Consider the following 19228-nt stretch of genomic DNA (forward strand, 5'->3'; position numbering starts at 1 on the left):
AGGGATCTTGCACTAAAGCAAGTGGGACCAAAAGCTATTTGATGGTTTAGGTCAGGGCTGGTCAACCTGAGGCCTGCAGACTTTTATCTTGTGGCCCACCTGATACTTTCTTGAAACTGTTTTATTTAAACAAACATTTAAAAAATTTTATCAAAAATTAAGGATTGTAATGAAAAGTAAAAAAAGAAAGATACTACTGCTTTTGCAATGATAATATTTCATTTTGAATCAACGATCATTCATTCATTATTGTAATAATAAAATAAATAAATGCACCCTTTTAAAGCTTAGCCAGGCTCATGGGCCTGGTTTCCTAGTTTCAATGGTGTATGTGTTCCCCAGCTAGATGGGATGCCAGTCCATCACAGCGTTACTCATTTTTGCCAGCTGAGTCGACTGAAGCAACGTGAAATGAAGTGTTTTGCTCAAGAACACTACGCGTCGCCTGGTCCAGGAATCGAAACCACAATCTTACGATTATGGTGCTGACACTCTAACCACTGAGCCACACACCTCCACTTATTGTAATAATAGCATGAGAAAATAAAATGCTTTCAGTTCTGTCAGTATACAAGTGGCCCTGAAAAACCTTTCTGTGATTAAAGTGGCCCATGATGTAATTCGAGTTGGCCAGGCCTGGTTTAGGTGATGGAGGCATAATGTGGTAACAAAGCTATGATTCAGAGAAGGTTGGGTGCATGCTACTCACTTCCAAGCAGTTGTGTGCAGCTTTGCAGTGGTGCTTTGCTCCACTTTTTGGGGTGAGTGAAGGGCTGGAGTCCACATAGATTTTGGTTCCTGCCTCTAAGACCTGCTGTAAGCATTGGAGGGGAATGTGAATTATTTCAAAAGTCTGATAACAGTAACTGAGATATGAGAGATGGCAAATACCACCTGATATTTTCATTGAAAGCATCATTAGCTACCTCTCTCTCTCTCTCACACACGCACGCACGCATGCACAAACTCATGTGTATCTTATTTCTTTATTGCCCACAAGGGGCTACACACTGAGGGAACAAACAAGAACAGACAAAGGGATTAAGTCGATTACATCGACCCCAGTGCATAATTTATACTTAATTTATCGATCCCGAAAGGATGAAAGGCAAAGTCGACCTCATTGGAATTTGAACTCGGAACGTAATGGCAGACGAAACACTGCCATTTTTTCACCCGGCGTGCCAACGTTTCTACCAGCTCACCGCCTTGAATTTATCTATCTCTACCAATCCACTTGTGTGTGTGTGTGTGTGTGTGTACATAGGATGGTCTTTTGCTGTCTCAGTCATTAACATTACAATTAACAATGGAATGTATTCAATTTTGCAAACGAGGTGAGTTGATTGTGTAATGGAGGAGTGTTTTAGAAATTCCAGGTAAATTACGAAGGAAAAGTATTGTTTAGCACCAATCCTGGATGTGAAACATAAAACCGATAACAAAAGCCACAGAGTTACAAATGGGCAATATGGGTAAATTACAGACACAAAAATATATAAATAAATATTCTAAGATGAGTGATAGGTGCAGGCAGGGGTGTGTGGTAAGAAGCTTGCTTCCCAACCACATGGTTCCAGGTTCAGTACTTCTGTATGGCACTTTGGGCAAGTGTCTTCTACTATAGCCTCAGGCTATAGTAGAAGACCAAAGCCTTGTGAGGAGATATGGAAGACGGAAACTGAAAGAAGCCCATGTGTGTATGTGTGTGTGTGTGTATGTGTGTTTGTCCCCCCCTCGACCTACACTTGTCAACATGATGAATTCAGAACAAAGTGTTAAGAGCTGGAAGAACAATGGTACCGAGCCTTGTGAGTGGATTTGGTAGATGGAAACTGAAAGAAGCCCATTGTGCGTGTGTATACATACATACATGCATACATATATATATATATGTGTGTGTGTGTGTGTGTGTGTGTGTGTATAGGTGCAGGAGCGACTGTTGGTAAGTGGCTTGCTTACCAACGACATGGTTCTAGGTTTAGTCCCACTGCATGGTACCTTGGGCAAGTGTCTTCTACTATAGCCTCGGGCCGACCAAAGCCTTGTGAGTGGATTTGGTAGATGGAAACTGAAAGAAGCCGATCGTATATATATATATATATATATATATATATATATATATATATATTTTTTTATATATTTATGTGTGTGTATATGTTTGTGTGCCTGTATTTATCCCCCCGACATCGCTTGATAACCGATGCTGGTGTGTTTATGTCCCCTTAACTTAGCAGTTCGGCAAAAGAGACTGATAGTATAAATACTAGGCTTATAAAAAATAAGTCTTGGGGTCATTTTTTTCGATTAAAGGCGATGCCCCAGCATGGCCACAGTCAAATAACTGAAATAAGTAAAGGAATAGAATTGAGTTTGTAGCATTCAGGAAGGCAATGGGACAAATGGAATTGGATGAAGAAAGAAAATTACTGTTTAAACCAAAGGGTCTCAATAGTGGCTCCCAGAGCAGCATGTGACCCTCAAGTATCCTCCTGGTAGCTCCTAATGGTTCCCCTCTCTATAGTCAGTATTCATCATTTAACATCTGGCATGGGTTAAATGGTTTGATCAGGGCTGGTAAGCTGAGGGGCTGCACCAAACTCCAGTCTGATTTGGCATGCTTTCTTACAGCTGGATGCCCTTCCTCACGCTAACAACTCTCAGAGTGTAATGGGTGATTTTATGTGCCACCACCGTGGGTGCCTCTTGCGTGACACCAGTACCTGCCACGACTATCATTCCACTTGGCTTGATTGGTCTTCTTCTCAAGCACGACATTTTGCTTAATAAAATTTTCTTTCAGGCATTGAGCTGGCAGAAACGTTAGCACACCAGGCGAAATGCTTAGCGGTATTTTGTCTTTACATTCTGAGTTCAAATTCCACTGAGGTCGATTTTGCCTTTCATTCTTTCGGGGTCGATAAATTAAGTACCAGTTGCATACTGAGGTCAATCTAATCGACTGGCTCCCTCCCCCAAAACTTCGGGCCTTGTGCCTAGAGTAGAAAAGAATAAAATTCTTTTTAATTGACTTATTTAAGTTTTTCTTTTGGTGTGGTCTTCTAGAAAAATCCAGCTTTAGGTCTGGATATCAAAAAAGTTGTAAAGCTACTGGTTTAAACTGTTTGAGCTTAAGTCATTAGGAAATGTTAATGAATTTTAATAAAGGTGATTATACAGGTAACACTAAAGTTAATGTGTTTGTTGTATTTTAAGCCGAGAAGAGGCAACAGTTAAATAAACTATTATTAATATTAAGGAAGAGTTGTAAGATGTACCATAAGAATGAATGGAAGGATAAATTATATTAAAATAACTTAGAAGGACTTAAATGAATTAATACTGAAGTAATTAGTACTAAACAGAGCAGCTAATTGTGTGATTAAACTGGTTATGGGAATTACATCAAAGAAATTGAGTAACAGAGTCAACATGGATGAAGTAGAGATCGGGAAAAAGGAAAACAGTGTGAAATTAAATGAATCAATGAGATTGGTTTAAACCAGGCCTAACGAACTTGAATTACATTGCGGGCCTCTTTAATGACAGAAAGTCTTTTAAGGGCCATTTGTGTACTTTATGCAAATAATCAAATTACAGAATCAAGAATTTTTTTATGCTTTGTGTTTACTCTCTTTTACTCTCTTTTACTCTCTTTTACTCTCTTTTACTTGTTTCAGTCATTTGACTGTGACAATGCTGGAGCACTGCCTTTTTAGTCGAGCAAATCGACCCCAGGACTTATTCTATCGGTCTCTTTTGCCGAACCGCTAAGTTATGGGGACGTAAACACACCAGCATCGGTTGTCAAGCGATGTTGGGGGGACAAACACAGACACACACACACACACACACACACACACACATACACACACACACACACACACACATATATACATACAATGTGTTTCTTTCAGTTTCCGTCTACCAAATCCACTCACAAGGCTCTGGTCGGCCCAGGGCTATAGTAGAAGACACCCCCACCTTTCGCTAAAACCATTATCCTTGTGCTAAAATTTGAAACTGTTGTTATTTTAATCCTTTTTTTTCCCAAATTATTTTTTAATCTCTATTTTTACAAATCATTTTCCAGAAACTTCGAAATTTACAGAACTTCAATACATTGATGGCTGTGGTTGGTGGTCTAACTCACAGTGCTTTGGCTCGACTTAGCAAGACCAATGCTTGTTTGTCTTCAGATACACAGAAACTCCTCATAGAATTGACAGAATTATTGTCTACCAACAACAATTTTAGTAATTACCGGCGCCAATATCAACAGTGTACGGGTTTTCGAGTACCTATATTGTAAGTGGATACACTGTTCTTTCTTACTAATTACAGACTATTTTTGTCATGTTTTTTTCTTCTTTTTTTTTTAAAGTTTCATAGGTGTGGTACCTTAATGATGTATTGTTATTCTTTTCTTTTTCCTTATCTTCTTTTGTTAATGTTTATCATCATCATCATCATTTAAAATTTAACATTTGATTTCCATGCTGGCATGGTTTCTATGGTTTTGACAGGAGCTGGCAAGCCAGAGGACTGCACCAGGTGCTGTTGTTTGCCTTGGTATGGTTTTTACGACTGGATGGTTTTCCTAATGCCAACCACTTTACAGTGTACAGGGTGCTTTTTATGTAGCACCATCACCAGAAGGGTTGCCAAGTAACTTGCAAGATAATGGACCCTTTGGCTGGGTGGAGGAATGGTACTGCAAGAGGTAGCTTCGTGTTGGTTGAGAGGTTAATGTATAATAAAAGGATAGCGGACTGAGGACTTGATGAGGTCCTGGGGTTGCAGGAATTGGTGGAACGGCTGGCAAGGGCGAATGGATTGCGGTGGTATGGGCATGTGTTGAGGAGGGACGAGGAGCATGTTTTGGGGAGGGGGCTTGAGTTTGAGGTAAATGGACCGCGAAAGCGAGGCAGACCGAGGAAAACATGGAAGGGACAGGTGGAGGAGGAGATCAGGAGGGTTGGCTTGAGAAGGGAGAATGCCCAAAACTGGGAGAGATGGTGAGATGGTGTGAAGACAGTTGCTATGGCATTGAGGGAGATCTGGCCACCCCCATTAACGGGGACAAAACCTGAATTTAAAAATGGTGGTGTTGGAGGTGATGGTTTTGGTAACTATGATGTTGTTGATGATGATGATGATGATGGTGATGATAATGGTTGTAGTGGTGGAGCTGATGATGATGATGGTGATGGTGATGGTGGGGATGATGATGGTTATAATGGTGGAGCTGATGGTGATGCTGCTGATGATGATAATGATGATGATGATAGTGGTGGTGGTGGTGATGATGATGATGATGATGATGATGATGATGATGATGGTGGTGGTGGTGGTGGTGGTGGTGGTGGTGGTGGTGGTAGTGGTACCGTAGGTGTTGATGAATGATAAAGCACCATCTGCTAAATATTACTGTTTCACCACTAACGTTTCAATGACAACGAATATTATTTTTTCCCCTGAGAAAAAAAAAAAAAAATCAAAATTGTTATTTTCCTCCCTTCTTAACAATTATCCCAATGTTTCTTACTTCAAAATCCTTCCTAGACGTTTGTGCCGCCTGGAAAACATTACTTTGAAGAATTCCATCTCCCTCTTATATCCTTTCTACTTTGATGCGATGTTTGAAGTTGCTGTACATCATGTGATGAAAGGTTTTGACCAATGGCTATTTTCTAAATGTCATGAAACAGTTTTTTACATTTTGGAAGATTTAAAAAAACAAAATTTTAAATTATTCTTCATAATTAACTCTTTTACTAGTTCGCCAGGCTGTTAGCTTCTAATTATCGTTTTGTTGTTTTTCATCTTTTACTGGTTTCAGCCAGAGGCTGAGACCAAGCTGGAGTACCACCTTCATCATCATCATAATCATCATCATCATCATCATCATCATCATCATCATAATCATCATCATCATCATCTTAATCATCATCATCATCATCGTCATCCAGTGTTTTAAATCCGGGTTTTGTCCCCGTTAACGAGAGTGGCCAGATCTACCTCAATGCCGTAGCAACTGAGGTAGGCAGGTGCAGCCCACCCCAACCTTTGGGCTGGCTGGTGACCATTCTCCTTTGCTATCATGAGGCTTTTTTGGAGCTGGATTTTCTATGAGGAGCATACCCTTGCTTACCCCCAACCTCAGTTTCTAGACATGAGTGGTCCTGAGATCAAGGCCTCTACCATGGTTTTTAAGAAATGTGGTGGTAAACTAGATCAGGAAGGCAGGGACACTACTCCCTGAGACCCCTTTCGGAGCCCCCCTACCTGAAGGTGCTTTAATCAAACAAATTGACCCAAATTTTTTCATGTAAAGTCTGGTAGTTACTCTTTCAGTTGCTTTTGCTGAATTGCTAAGCTATGGGGATGTAAACAAACCAACAGCAGTTGTCAAGTGGTTGTGGTGAGGGTCAAACATAGAAACACAGAGACAGACATATACATATACACATACACATGCGTGCACACACACACACATCTGTGGATTGGTGAAACTGAAAAGATTGGCTGATACCTGATTCAGCCCTTTATGATCTGACAGCAATACCTGTGATCATTCTGTAATCGTTGTATAATAACTGTGATCATTCTGTAATATCTGTGATCATTCTGTGCTAAGCTGCATCAGCCCTTCACTTGGATAAACATCAGTGGCATGGAGAGAAGAGTTCTGTATGCATATGTAATTGCCTGTTTTCCTTATAAATTCTTGACCCAGGCCCATGTATACTTGTGGAGATGCATAGTCAATCCTGTCTGCCAGAGGTTCTATGAGTCATAGGAAGAAGAACAGTGCCTACATCCTTTTATAAAAGTACATCCTTTTATCAAACTAAAGGAAGGGAAGGAGGAAGTTCTTGTTAAGCCAGAGCCCTGGTTCTGATACCTGTATATGGAGCAGACTTTGGTAACGATACCGAAAGCCTTAGTAAATTTATGCTTATCACTTAAGAATAGGAATAATTTCTGCACAATTTCCATGGACTGAAGTTGACTCACAAAGGTTTGGTCAGTCAGTAGCTATGGAAGGAAACACTTGCCCAGGGTACCTGCAGTGAATTTGAACCTAAAACCATTCTGGAACTAATTTCACATTTATACCTTCTGTCCCGGAACTAACCTGCAGAATTTGAAGCTGAACATTGATATACATTTATTTCAATATTTTTGGTGGTGATGATTAACAATGACTGCTGTGCTTGCTTCCAAGTTTCCAGACATAATTGTCCTGTTTAAGAACCAACTTTATTATTTCAGTCTATAAATGTATAATTCCAACCCAAATTATTCTCTTACATTATATATAAACTGTGTTTCATTTCCAGAGGGGTTCACTTAAAGGATTTGATTTCACTTCATACAGCCCTTGCTGACAAAGTTGATGGAGTCTCCACCAGCTTAATTCACTTCCGTAAAATGGTTCAACTTTATCAAATCTTTAAAGAACTTACTTGCCTACAAAATGAAAACCTTCCACTTGATACCAATATGGACCTTGTTAATACTCTTCGGGTAAGTACAATACCACAGCAATGGGCACATTTTTCGTGTTACTTGAAATATCTTTTTTATTTTGCACTGATTATGATAAAGCAAATGCCTTTCTCTTGTTTCTTAGACTTCAAGTTCAGATTAGAGTACAAATGAGAAAAGCAGACTTAAGGGCACCTTCAACTAACCCTCCAATGTTCCTGTATTATATTTATGAAGTGTTATTACAAAGTGAGAAAAACTAGCAAAGCTCTTCATCTCTTCTGTGATAATAGAAGCAGGTTGTTTCTGGTGCATGTAAATGGTTTCGTCAAGACATAAGCAAAGGAGCTGGGCAAACTCTTGACATAGCTAAATCCCTAATTAGGGAACTCGGTTACTCTCGAGTTAAAGGTTTTGGTTTTTAATCAGTGCATCAGGATTGATATGACGCTGAGGGTTCCATACCATCATATTCAAGATAACCATCTTTAGTGAACTCTGTGTTCTTGGGTATTGTTTGTATTGGAACTTTTGAATTGTGAGACAGGTTTTATGGCAGAAAAGACATCAGGATGCAAAACATGGTGTTTACTCTTTTTATTTACATCTCTAGTGTGAATGTGCATGGTTTAGTGGTCAGGTTATTTGACTCACAATCATAAGGTTGTGAATTTGATTCTCAGTGGTACATTGTATCCTTAAGCAAGACATTTATTCACATTGCTCCAGTCCACTCAGCTGGTGAAAATGAGTTATACCTGTAATTTAAAGAATCCGTCTTGTCACACTGTTTGTCACACAGAATTTCCTTGAACTTTGTTAAGGGTACACGTGTCTGTGGAGTGCTCAGCCACTTGCAGGTTAATTTCATAAGCAAGCTTTTCTGTTGAACTGATGGACTGGAACCCTTATCTTCATAACTGACAGAGTTCTAGTTTTTTTTTTCCTGCATCTGTAAATTTCATAATGGTTAAATATTCCTTTAGTTTTGTTGCTACCAAAAATTCTGCGTTAAAATCTTTGCTTTAAAAAATACTTTAAATATAACTACACTTCAATGGTTGTAAAATAGAACAGCAACTTATTTTTAGCATTTTAAAATATAAACTGATTTTCTGGGTGAGTCATACAAAAATAACCATCTGTTATATGATTCTTTCATTCTCTCTGCACCATCAGAACACCAAAAGATAGAAATTTCATGTTAACTTTATTCCATTGTTTTAAGAATTCAACTCGTATTCTACAACATATCTGAAGAATAAACATTTTTATCTTGATCTCTCTGTCTGATTCCAAAATAGTAATCATGGTAACATGATTTTACAAACTGAGTAATTTTAGAATGCTGATCAGGCATTGTTACCTTGCTGCTAATGTAACAGAACCTGACCAGATCATTTTCACATTTTCTATTCATGGTTTGACACCCGTAATAGAAGTAATAAATAAATAAAATAGAAATATGCGCATGTACAGCAGTACACTTCCACTCACTAGTTTGTTCGACAGAACGCTGTTACAATAACAAAATGATAATGCTGCCAATGATCTCTGTATGTATATTTTAACCGTTTAGAAATAATTAGCTAATTGTATTAATTAAATCAATTAATTTGTATAACATCCAAAGAAAATGACTTTGTTATACATTTATAGATAATCCATTCTAAAAGAAAATCTCAACACTCAAAGAAATATTACAGTATTTGCTAGTGTACGGGTTGTACTATTTTATACTTCATTTTTAACTGAAATAAAACTGGTATGTGATTTGTAGATGAAGCAAAGTTTGAAAATGAAGGGGAAAATCTTATGCCAAGATTTAATATTAAATTAGAGAGGCAACTTATGCATGAATAATAATGGTACTTTTCAGAAGGCAAGAAAAAACAAAAAACAGACAAAGATACTTGGTAAATTCTAAGAGAAAGCAAGTTCTTGATTTGAATTCAATACGTTTGAAATGGGCCTCACAGAGGCAATGACAGGAGACCAAGACTTTTGGAGATATGCTGTGATTGAGAAGACCCGGCAACTAAAGTAAGATTGCAGCCATGCATGTCTGACCCTGTTAAGAATACTTCTGATACGTTGGGTGATATGATATGCTTGAGAAGACTTGTTGAGTCAAGTAAAACCAATATTGTAGCTGTGGCCAGTGCCCCTCGACTGGCTTCTGTGCCAGTGGCATGTAAAAAGCACCATCTGAATGTGGTCAATGCCAGTACCCACTGACTGGCCTCCGTGCTGGTGGCATGTAAAAAGCACTATCCGAACATGATTGATGCCAGGCCCACCTGACTGACTCCTGTGCCAGTGGCATGTAGAAAGCACCCACTACACTCTCGGAGTAGTTGACGTTAGGAAGGGCATCTAGCTGTAGGAACATTGCCAGATCAGATTGGAGTCTGGTGCATCTGCTGGCTCTCCAGACCTCAATCAAACCATCCAACCCATGCCAGCATGGAAAATAGACATTAAATGATGATGCATTATTTACATTATTTACATTTGATGGATATTTGTCCTCATCTTGTTTGTTGTTAATACCCTCCAGCCTTCATCAGGTGTCTTGGGGGAAATTTCGAACCTGGGTTCTCATTCCTAAGGTATTTTTTTGATGTTATTATTAGGTCCCTGCCTGGAATCAAACTCGGAATCTTGTGGGGTTAGTAGCCTGCGCTCTTAACCACTACACCATATGCCCATGGGCAATTATGGAGTGAATTTTAGGGTTTATAAATCTAATATTTTCCTATCCTTCCTTAATACCAGATATGATTACACGAAACAGGCAGAAATGGTTGAGAAATGGAGGAATTGCCTTGTGGTTCTTTTCCATTATGAGTTCAAAACATTCTGAATTTAAAATTGCTTCTTGTCTCATCCAGGGTTGGTACAATAAATTCTAATTAAGACCTGAGGATCAATTAAGTAATTTACTAACCTATACTTTTCATTCACTCCATCATAAATTTGTGATGTTGACCTTATGTTAGAAATATGTATTGTCTGAAAGAAGTTGATAGTAGAATTAGTTGAGTGTCAGAGAAAATTCTGGCAAATGGTAGAATTATACACATTAAAGAAATTTCCATACTGAAAAGATGCAAACCTTTCTAAGTTTCACTTTAAACTTTCATTTTTTTTAAATGTCATTTTCTAAAACTGTAAACAGGATGTTAGTTCTTTTTCACATTAGGCAGGGCGGAGACATTATAAGATTAATATAAAATTTATTTAATGGAAATAGTTTTTTTACTCTATTACTCTTTTACTTGTTTCAGTCATTTTACTGTGCCCATGCTGGAGCACTGCCTTTAGTTGAGCAAATCGACTCCAGGACTTATTCTTTGTAAGCCTAATACTTATTCTATCTGTCTCTTTTGCCGAACCGCTAAGTTACGGGGACGTAAACACACCGGCATTGGTTGTCAAGCGATGTTGTGGGGGGTCAAACACGGACACACAAACACACATACATATATATATATATGTATACATATATATGACGGGCTTCTTTCAGTTTCCGTCTACCAAATCCACTCACAAGGCTTTGGTCGGCCAAAGGCTATATTAAAAGACACTTGCCCAAGGTGCCACACAGTAGGACTGAATCCGGAACCATGTGGTTGGTAAGCAAACTACTTACCACACAGCCACTCCTGCGCCTATATATATATAATAATATAATTTCTCAAGTGATCAACAAAATTCAAGAGTTTTCTGTGACCCTTTCTCACTTGTGATGAATTGACTGAGACATCTGATATGGTGCAACTTGTAGCATTTATACAGGTCTATATTTTTTAAGAGATGAGGAATTATGTACTTTATTTACATTATTTACATTTGACAGGCATATGGCATAGTGGTTAACAGCGCGGGCTACTAACCCCAAGATTCCGAGTTCAATTCCGAGCAGTGACCTGAACAACAACAATAACAATAATAATAATGACAATAATAATAATAATAATAATAATAATAACATTGAAAAATACCTCAGGAATGAAAATCCAAGTTTGAAATTTCCCCAAGACACCTGATGAAGGCTGGAGGTTATATCCGCCGAAATATTGTGTTAACAACAAACAAGATGAGGACAAATATCCGTCAAATGTAAATAATGTAAATATTGTAGCATTTATTTGTAATGTTGGTTGAAATAGGCATAAACAGCTAAAGGAGACATCTTCAAAGAAATGTCAAAAGACTTTATCTTGTCCAATCCTCTGGACCCTTTATGTTCACCTTCCTGTAACTTAAGGAAATGCCCTGACACTTCTTCATCTCCATCTCCTCTTCTTATCCAAATGGGGTAGCCCTGTACCTCCTCTATCTTAAGACACCCATTTCTTTTCCTCTATCATACTTTAACCCCTCATCGCCTGGCATGAAGCCACCCAACTCATTACTATACACTCCCCCCCCCCCCTGCTAAACCCAGTTGAAGGGTTATTGTCTTATCAGTTACTTGGGTGATATTACTTGTGCTGGTGCCATGTAAAAAGACCCTCACTACACTCTGTGAAGTGTTTAGCATTGGGCAGAACTTCCAGCGGTAGAAACCATGTGCCAAAGCAGACATTGGAGTTTTCCAGGATGGAAAATGGACATTAAGTGGTGGTGGTGGTGGTGGAGATGGTGAACAGTTATGAAATGTTACATCTTATAGCAGAAGAAATGGTTAAATAAATTTTTGTAGGACAAATTTCAAAAGCTCACAAAATTGGTGGAGAGTCAGTCTATGTTTCTTTACTGTATCTATACAGGAACAAACATTATGTACCACATATTTGGCTGCTATGCTGCTTTGTCATGTGTCATGAAACCCCATTGTGTTAGCTGGGAATTTCATTTACTGCCATATTCCTAATTAATCATCATGATTTTCAACAGATATTGATTTTGTGTTTCATGACTTGTCTTATCATGGCTAAATTGTAGAATGGTCCTATTAAAAGTATTTTATATTAGAAATGAAATTGAAATATTTCTAAGAGAGAAGAACCAACCAGAGCTATTATTATTATTATTATTATTATTAACAAATGGTGACAAGCTGTAGAGATTAACATTTCTATGGATTTGACAGGCTGGTCACATGAACCAATTTAATATAAAATTGCAAGGAGGAGGGCGAAAAACAATTTGATCTGTGATCTATTCACACGCATCAAGGTATTCAAGGTAAAAGTTTCGTTACTTGAAGCCCAGGTAAAAATTAATAATTTGGCTCATTTCTCATGTTATGAGGAATTTCGTCAAGAAAGTGGAGCAAATTTTTCTTCTTCATTCATGAAAGAAATCATTTCTGAATTAAGAAGAGTTGTTTCTCAAGAGCACTTTTCCAATAATGATGATTCCAAAGTAGAAGAAATCAGGTTTTTTCCTGAATTCACTTAACTTCAGCTGTGTAGAACTCCCACATGAATTACAGATAGAACTGATAGCCTGCCAATCAAACATCATATTAAAAAAACATGCATAAAGAAGCAAATTTAATCAGCTTTTATATGTTTTTTTCTCAAATAAAATATTTCCTCATTTGAAAAATTATACTTGGGCTTTTCTTTCAGTACTTAGTATCATGTATTTGTGTGAGCAAACTTCTTCAAAATTTCTTAAGAACAAAACTTCTGTTCTGAAACAAATTTATCCAATGACCATTTAAAGTTGAATCTCATATTGGTTCTCTGAAAATGAAGCCTGGAATTAATGACATTTCGAAATTATAAACCATTTTCATACTTTGCCTTAATTCCCATACACATTTTAATTTCCTTCCGTCTTTTAAGAAATATATCGAAAGAAATGTTTTTATGAAATGGATGAAAATAAATGTTTTTGCCAATTATGGTAAACTTATATGGCTTGGTTGATAATTTCATATTCCTGTTTTTAATTTTGAAAATGGCTGCATGAAAACATTAAATACATAAAGTACATATAATCTTACAGGAATTGATGTATTATATGCATGTGTGTGTGTGTGTGTGTGTGTATTCATTTTTTCTTTAAATGATCTAAAATTAGCCTCTAACCTGAAAAAAAAAAAAGATTGATTAGACATATTAACACCCAAACTCCCTTATATCACTATTACCTTTTATTCTCTTCTATCCCCTTTCTTATACATCTATTCCCCTAATGTGTGTCCAAGAAGCCGAATTATCATTTTACATAGCTCCACCTTCTGCAGAAAAGCGATTTACCAAAGATTATATAAAGCCAAAAAGAAACCCAAATGTAGTGCAGCTTAATGAAGGCCAACAGGCTGAAACTTCAAAGTCACTGTCTTCATAATAACAACAACACCAAAAACAAATGGACGAAAGGAGGGCTGAGGCCTTGATGGGGATGCTGGGGCCTTGATGGGGATGCTGGGGCCTTGATGGGGATGCTGGGGCCTTGATGGGGATGCTGGGGTTGGAGGAATCGGTGGAACAACTGGCAAGGGCAAATGGAGTGTGGTGGTATGGATGTGTTGAGGACGGATGAGGATCATGTTCTGAAGAGAGTGCTTGAGTTTAAAGTGAATTAATCATGAAAGCAAGGGTGACCAAAGAAAACGTAGAGGAGACAGGTGGAGGAGGAGATTGGGAGGGTTGACTTGAAGAGGGACGACACCCAAAACTGGGTGAGATGGTGTGAGAGCTGTTGCTGTAAGAGTGAGGTAGATCTGGCCACCTCCGTTAACGGAGACAAACCCGGATTTAAAATTACTGGACATCGAGATGCTTGTTAAACCGATCTTTACTGTTGTTGTTGTTGTTAATGATTATCATCTTTAATAATTTTCTCGACTCTATTTATCTCATATTTTCTTAATTTTTTTTTTTGTGTTTGCAGTTGTCTCTTGATATGCATTACACAGAGGATAATATCTATGAATTATCGCTCGCACGGGAGCCTCGGTCATCATTGAGTGCAGTAAGTCATTTTATATCTACCTCTTTCACTCACTTTCACCATTTGTTCTTCTTGTCTTCTGTCTTATTTTGCTGTTGTCGATGCTCTCAGGCATAAATACGGGAACAAAATTTGCTCAGGAGGTGCAAACCCAAGTCCAAACTTTTTTTAAAAAAGCAGTCGATATTTTCAGTTTTAATACCAAAACAAAGACATGCAATATTAATGATGATGACGCTGACGCCACCGACGCCGATGACGCCGATGACGAGGAGGAGTTCAAATTACGATGAACGTAAACAAACAAACGAAGTCTGCTTTTAGAAGCGTTGAGATGTCTTAGAAAGTTAAAGAAGTGATTTTAAATTCTCAAACGCAGGATAATGCTAATAATATAGCCTGAACAGGATAAGCTACCCCTGTTTTGCAGAAAAAAGTGTGGGCGGCCAGCCATAATAATAATAATAATAATAACAAGAGCACAAAGTTCTGCCAACATCCTCTCAATGATTAGACAGAGATGATTTTTAAAATGAGAATACCTGAAATAAACTTGACTGCTCTCACAAACTAGAATACTAAAAATGAACCTGACTGCTCTCAAAAATTAAGTAAAAAAAAAACAGGGAAAATAATCCAGAATCCTTGTCCGGTATCGGATCAATCCCCAAATCTAATCAGTTTGTGTCAGTTATGAGGCCAAACATCCCTGAAAGTTACATCCGAATCCATCCAGCGGTTCTTGAGATATCTTGTCCATAGATAAACAAACAAACATGACTGAAAACAATACCTGAAAACAATCGTGGTAGAGGCCTTGGTCTCGGGACCACTCATGTCTAGAAACTGAAGTTGGGGGTAAGCGAAGGAATGATCCCCGTAGAAAATCCAGCTCCAAAAAAGCCTCATGACAGCAAAGGAGAATGGGTACCAGCCAGCCGAAAGGTTGGGGTGGGCTGCACCTGCCTACCTCAGTTGCTATGGCATTGAGGTAGACCCAGCCATCCCTCTTAACAGTAGACAAAACCCGGATTGAAAACACTGCATTATGATGATGATGGTTGTGAATGTGTGTTCTTCATTGTAAACAGCATCTGTCATTGCCAATCTTTTCCAAAAAATAAAAACATGTCTGGCCACCGAGAAATATTAACTTACTTGAGAGCAAATAAGGTTTGGCAACAAGAAGGACGTCTGACTGTTGAAAACCTGCCTCAACGAGTTTTGCCTGGCCCATGTGCGCATGGCAAAGCAGACGTCAAAATGACTGTGACAGTGCGACATGATGACAACGATTATGACAATGATGATGACGATGCTGCTACTGCTGCATTCAACATTGAAATGTCTCTAAATTTCTATTTCTATGTATTTATTCTTTGTGTTTTGCAGCCAGTTACTCCTACAAAGCCTGTTGTGTTCGCTGACTGGGTTGCAGGAGTAAGTCCACCAGATGCAGAAACTATAAACAAACACGTGCATAATATGGTGGAGGTAAGTTTCTATACAGATCTATATTTAAGAAGAGATGAGGAATTATGTACATTATTTACATTATTTACATTTGACAGATATTTGTCCTCATCTTGTTTGTTGTTAACACAACGTTTCGACTGATATACCCTCCAGCCTTCATCAGGTGTCTTGGGGAAATTTCAAACCTGGGTTCTCATTCCTAAAGGATAGGAAAATATTAGATTTATAAGCCCAAAAATTCACTCCATAATTGCCTACCGGCATATGGCATAGTAGTTAAGAGCGCGGGTTACTAACTCCAAGATTCCAAGTTTGATTCCAGGCAGTAACCTGAATAATAATAATAATAATAATAATAATAATAATAATCATACTGAAAGACTTCAGACAAAAATCATGCCTCCTCATTGATATGACTGTCCCAATCGATATAAACGTATCTGTCAAGACCTACCAAAAACTGAGCAAATATAAAGATCTTGAAATAGAAATTAGCAAAATGTGGAATCTGAAGACGAAAACAATACCTATTGTCATAGGTGCCCTGGGAATGACAGCGAAACGGGCTGATTACTACCTAGCTCAGATACCAGGAAACCCCAAAATGGCTGAAGTTCAAAAGATAGTGCTCATGGGAACTGCCCATATCCTACGTAAAATACTGTCTATGTGATCTCAAATTTTAAAGCAAACATAATTTTCTTATGGTTTCTTAAACATTCACTTGAACAAAACTGTACAAATCCAAATATATGGTACCCTAGGCATAACACCTACATGAACTTCTAACTTGTTGTCTCTTGAGGTCTCTGGGTGAGACTTGGATCCAACTTGTACAAATGCAAAACAAAAGTCAAACATAAAATAATAATAATAATAATAATAATAATAATAATAATAATAAGAAGAAGAACATAAAAAAATACCTTAGGAATGAGAACCCAGGTTCGAAATTTCCCCAAGACACCTGATGAAGGTTGGAGGGTATATCAGCTGAACACATATACACAGACAACTAACAAACACAAATAAATAAGGATTCACTCACACATGCATAGACACACAAACTCCTTACCCCACAGCCATGCCTACACCTATAAATCCATGGACTTGATGCTCCAGCATGACTGATTTAGATGGCTGAAACCATTAAAAATGTATAGAATATATATGTGTGTGTGTGTGTGTGTGTGTGTGCGTGTGGTGTAGTGGATGCAGGACACATAATGTGGAATAAGGCATGAAATGATGAGAAAGTCAGAAAGGTGTGTGATTTCCATAGCTTTTCAAATGGACGCCCTGCAAGCTTTTGATATCAGCCATGTAAAGAATTTGACATTTGTTTTCTCATGTAACAGTGGGAGTGGTAGTGAGAGTGGTGTTTTGATAGATATATAGATAGAGATAGATAGAGAGACAGAGTAAGAGACACAGAGAGAAGAAAATGATTTCAATAGTTAACTCCCTTGTGGGATTTTCTTATGAAATAGCTCTGTTGACATGAAAAAATAGGACAAATATCTTAAATTCCAGATGTAATGATAATGATTATGATGATGATGATGACAACAATAACAACAAGAACAATAATAATTTTTCTTATTCGTTTTGCTTTTTCTTTGTTTATTTTCATCATCATTGTCTTAATTTTTTTTTATTTGGCAGTGAGTTGGCAGAGTGGTTAGCACGCTGGGCAAAAGGCTTAGCTGAATTTCTTTCAGCGTTTTACGTTCTGAGTTCAAATTCTGCTGGGGTCAACTTTGCTTTCACCCTTTCAGGATTGATAAAATAAAGTCAATATTGTCTGTTTTAGCATGGTTTCTATGCCTGGATGTCCTTCCTAACTCTAGTCATCTTACAGAGTGTACAGGGTGCTTTTTATGTGGCACCAGCATTAAAGCTTTTTATGTAGGGCCAGCATGGGTGCTTTATACATAGCTCCAGCATGGGGGCTTTCTATGTGGCACCAGCACCAGTGCTCTTTATGTGGGACCAGCATGAAAGCTTTTTATGTGAGGCGAGCATGGGAACTACTGTGCAACACCTTGGGCAAATGTCTTCTACTATAGCCTCAGGCCGACCAAAGCCTTGTGAGTGGATTTGGTAGATGGAAATGTGTCTGTGCTTGTTCCCCACTTGACAACCGATGTTGGTGTGTTTACGTCCCCGTAAATCAGTGATTCGGCAAAAGATACCGATAGAATAAGTACTAGGCTTACAAAGAATAAGTCCTGAGGTCAATTTGTTCGGCTAAAGGTGGTACACCTTCATGGCTGCTGTGAAATGACTGAAACAAGTAAAAGAGTAAAAGAATATCTGGCCCAAATATTCCACCTGTTTTAATGTTCAAATTGCCCTGATCCAGCCTCTTGCACTTAGCCTACAATGTCATTCTAAAAATATCCAATCATGGCATGTAAAAAGCACCATTTGAGCGCGATTGTTTCCAGCTTCACCTTCACCTTACTGGCACTTGTGCCAGTGGCATGTGAACAAAACATTGGACTGACTCTTGTGCAGGTAGCACGTAAAAAACACCATTTGAGCGTGGCCGTTGCCAGTATCGCCGAACTGGCCCTTGTGCCAGTGGCACTTAAAAAGCATCCACTACACTCTCAGAGTGGTTGGCGTTATGAAGGGCATCCAGCTGTAGAAACATTGCCAGATCAGATTGGAGTCTGGTGTAGCCATCCGGTTCGCCAGTCCACAGTCAAATCGTCCAACCCATGCTTGCATGGAAAGCGGACGTTAAATGATGATGATGATGTCACTGGAATCTAGAAGCTACAAAGTAATGCAAGATTTATTTGAAACAATGTAAAGAAACAAGCATTACATTTAACAGATTACTTTGAATGCTAAAGAGTTAAACGTATTAAATTCATTTTTAACCACATAATATGCTTGCAAAATATGAGTGCATCTTATGCAGGAGTGCATCTTATACGCCAACGAATATGGTACGGCAATATCCATAAATAACATTTACACAACGTATCATAAACCACCATAATATCAACAATTGACATTAACAACAATATCAAATGACAACTCCTGTCAATTTGCAGCACTTTTCTAACCTTATCGTGCCGTGTCCCCGGTGTTAGCAGGAACAGCCTAAATTTAATCTCTGCTGGATACCCATTAATGTGGTAATGAACAACACATGTAGGAAAAGGAGATGAAATACTAAAAATAGACAACCGATCATGTTACAGCTTTGTCGTGGAGTGTATTTATGACTCATTGTTAATGGTATCCCTCAAAGCTGTTGTTTACTTTTGCTTTTTAATCAAAAAGAAAACATATTTTTTGCAACGAAACAAGGATGAAATAAACC

At 38.2% G+C, this 19228-nt stretch overlaps 1 protein-coding gene across 5 annotated transcripts in view; it reads left to right on the forward strand.

Annotated features, from left to right (window-relative positions):
* Positions 1 to 19228, forward strand: part of LOC106876470 (ras guanyl-releasing protein 3-like) — a 188189-nt gene that overhangs the window by 147956 nt on the left and 21005 nt on the right. For all 5 annotated transcript variants that reach the window (XM_089352155.1, XM_089352158.1, XM_089352159.1 and 2 more), the window contains exons 10-13: positions 4094 to 4308; positions 7347 to 7533; positions 14353 to 14433; positions 15805 to 15906. In XM_089352155.1, coding sequence (XP_089208281.1) covers positions 4094 to 4308; positions 7347 to 7533; positions 14353 to 14433; positions 15805 to 15906 — 585 coding nt within the window. The remainder of the gene's footprint in view (positions 1 to 4093; positions 4309 to 7346; positions 7534 to 14352; positions 14434 to 15804; positions 15907 to 19228) is intronic.

This window comes from Octopus bimaculoides, chromosome 5, assembly GCF_046866305.1.
Source record: "Octopus bimaculoides isolate indiv1 chromosome 5, ASM4686630v1, whole genome shotgun sequence".
NCBI classification, from domain to species: domain Eukaryota; kingdom Metazoa; phylum Mollusca; class Cephalopoda; order Octopoda; family Octopodidae; genus Octopus; species Octopus bimaculoides.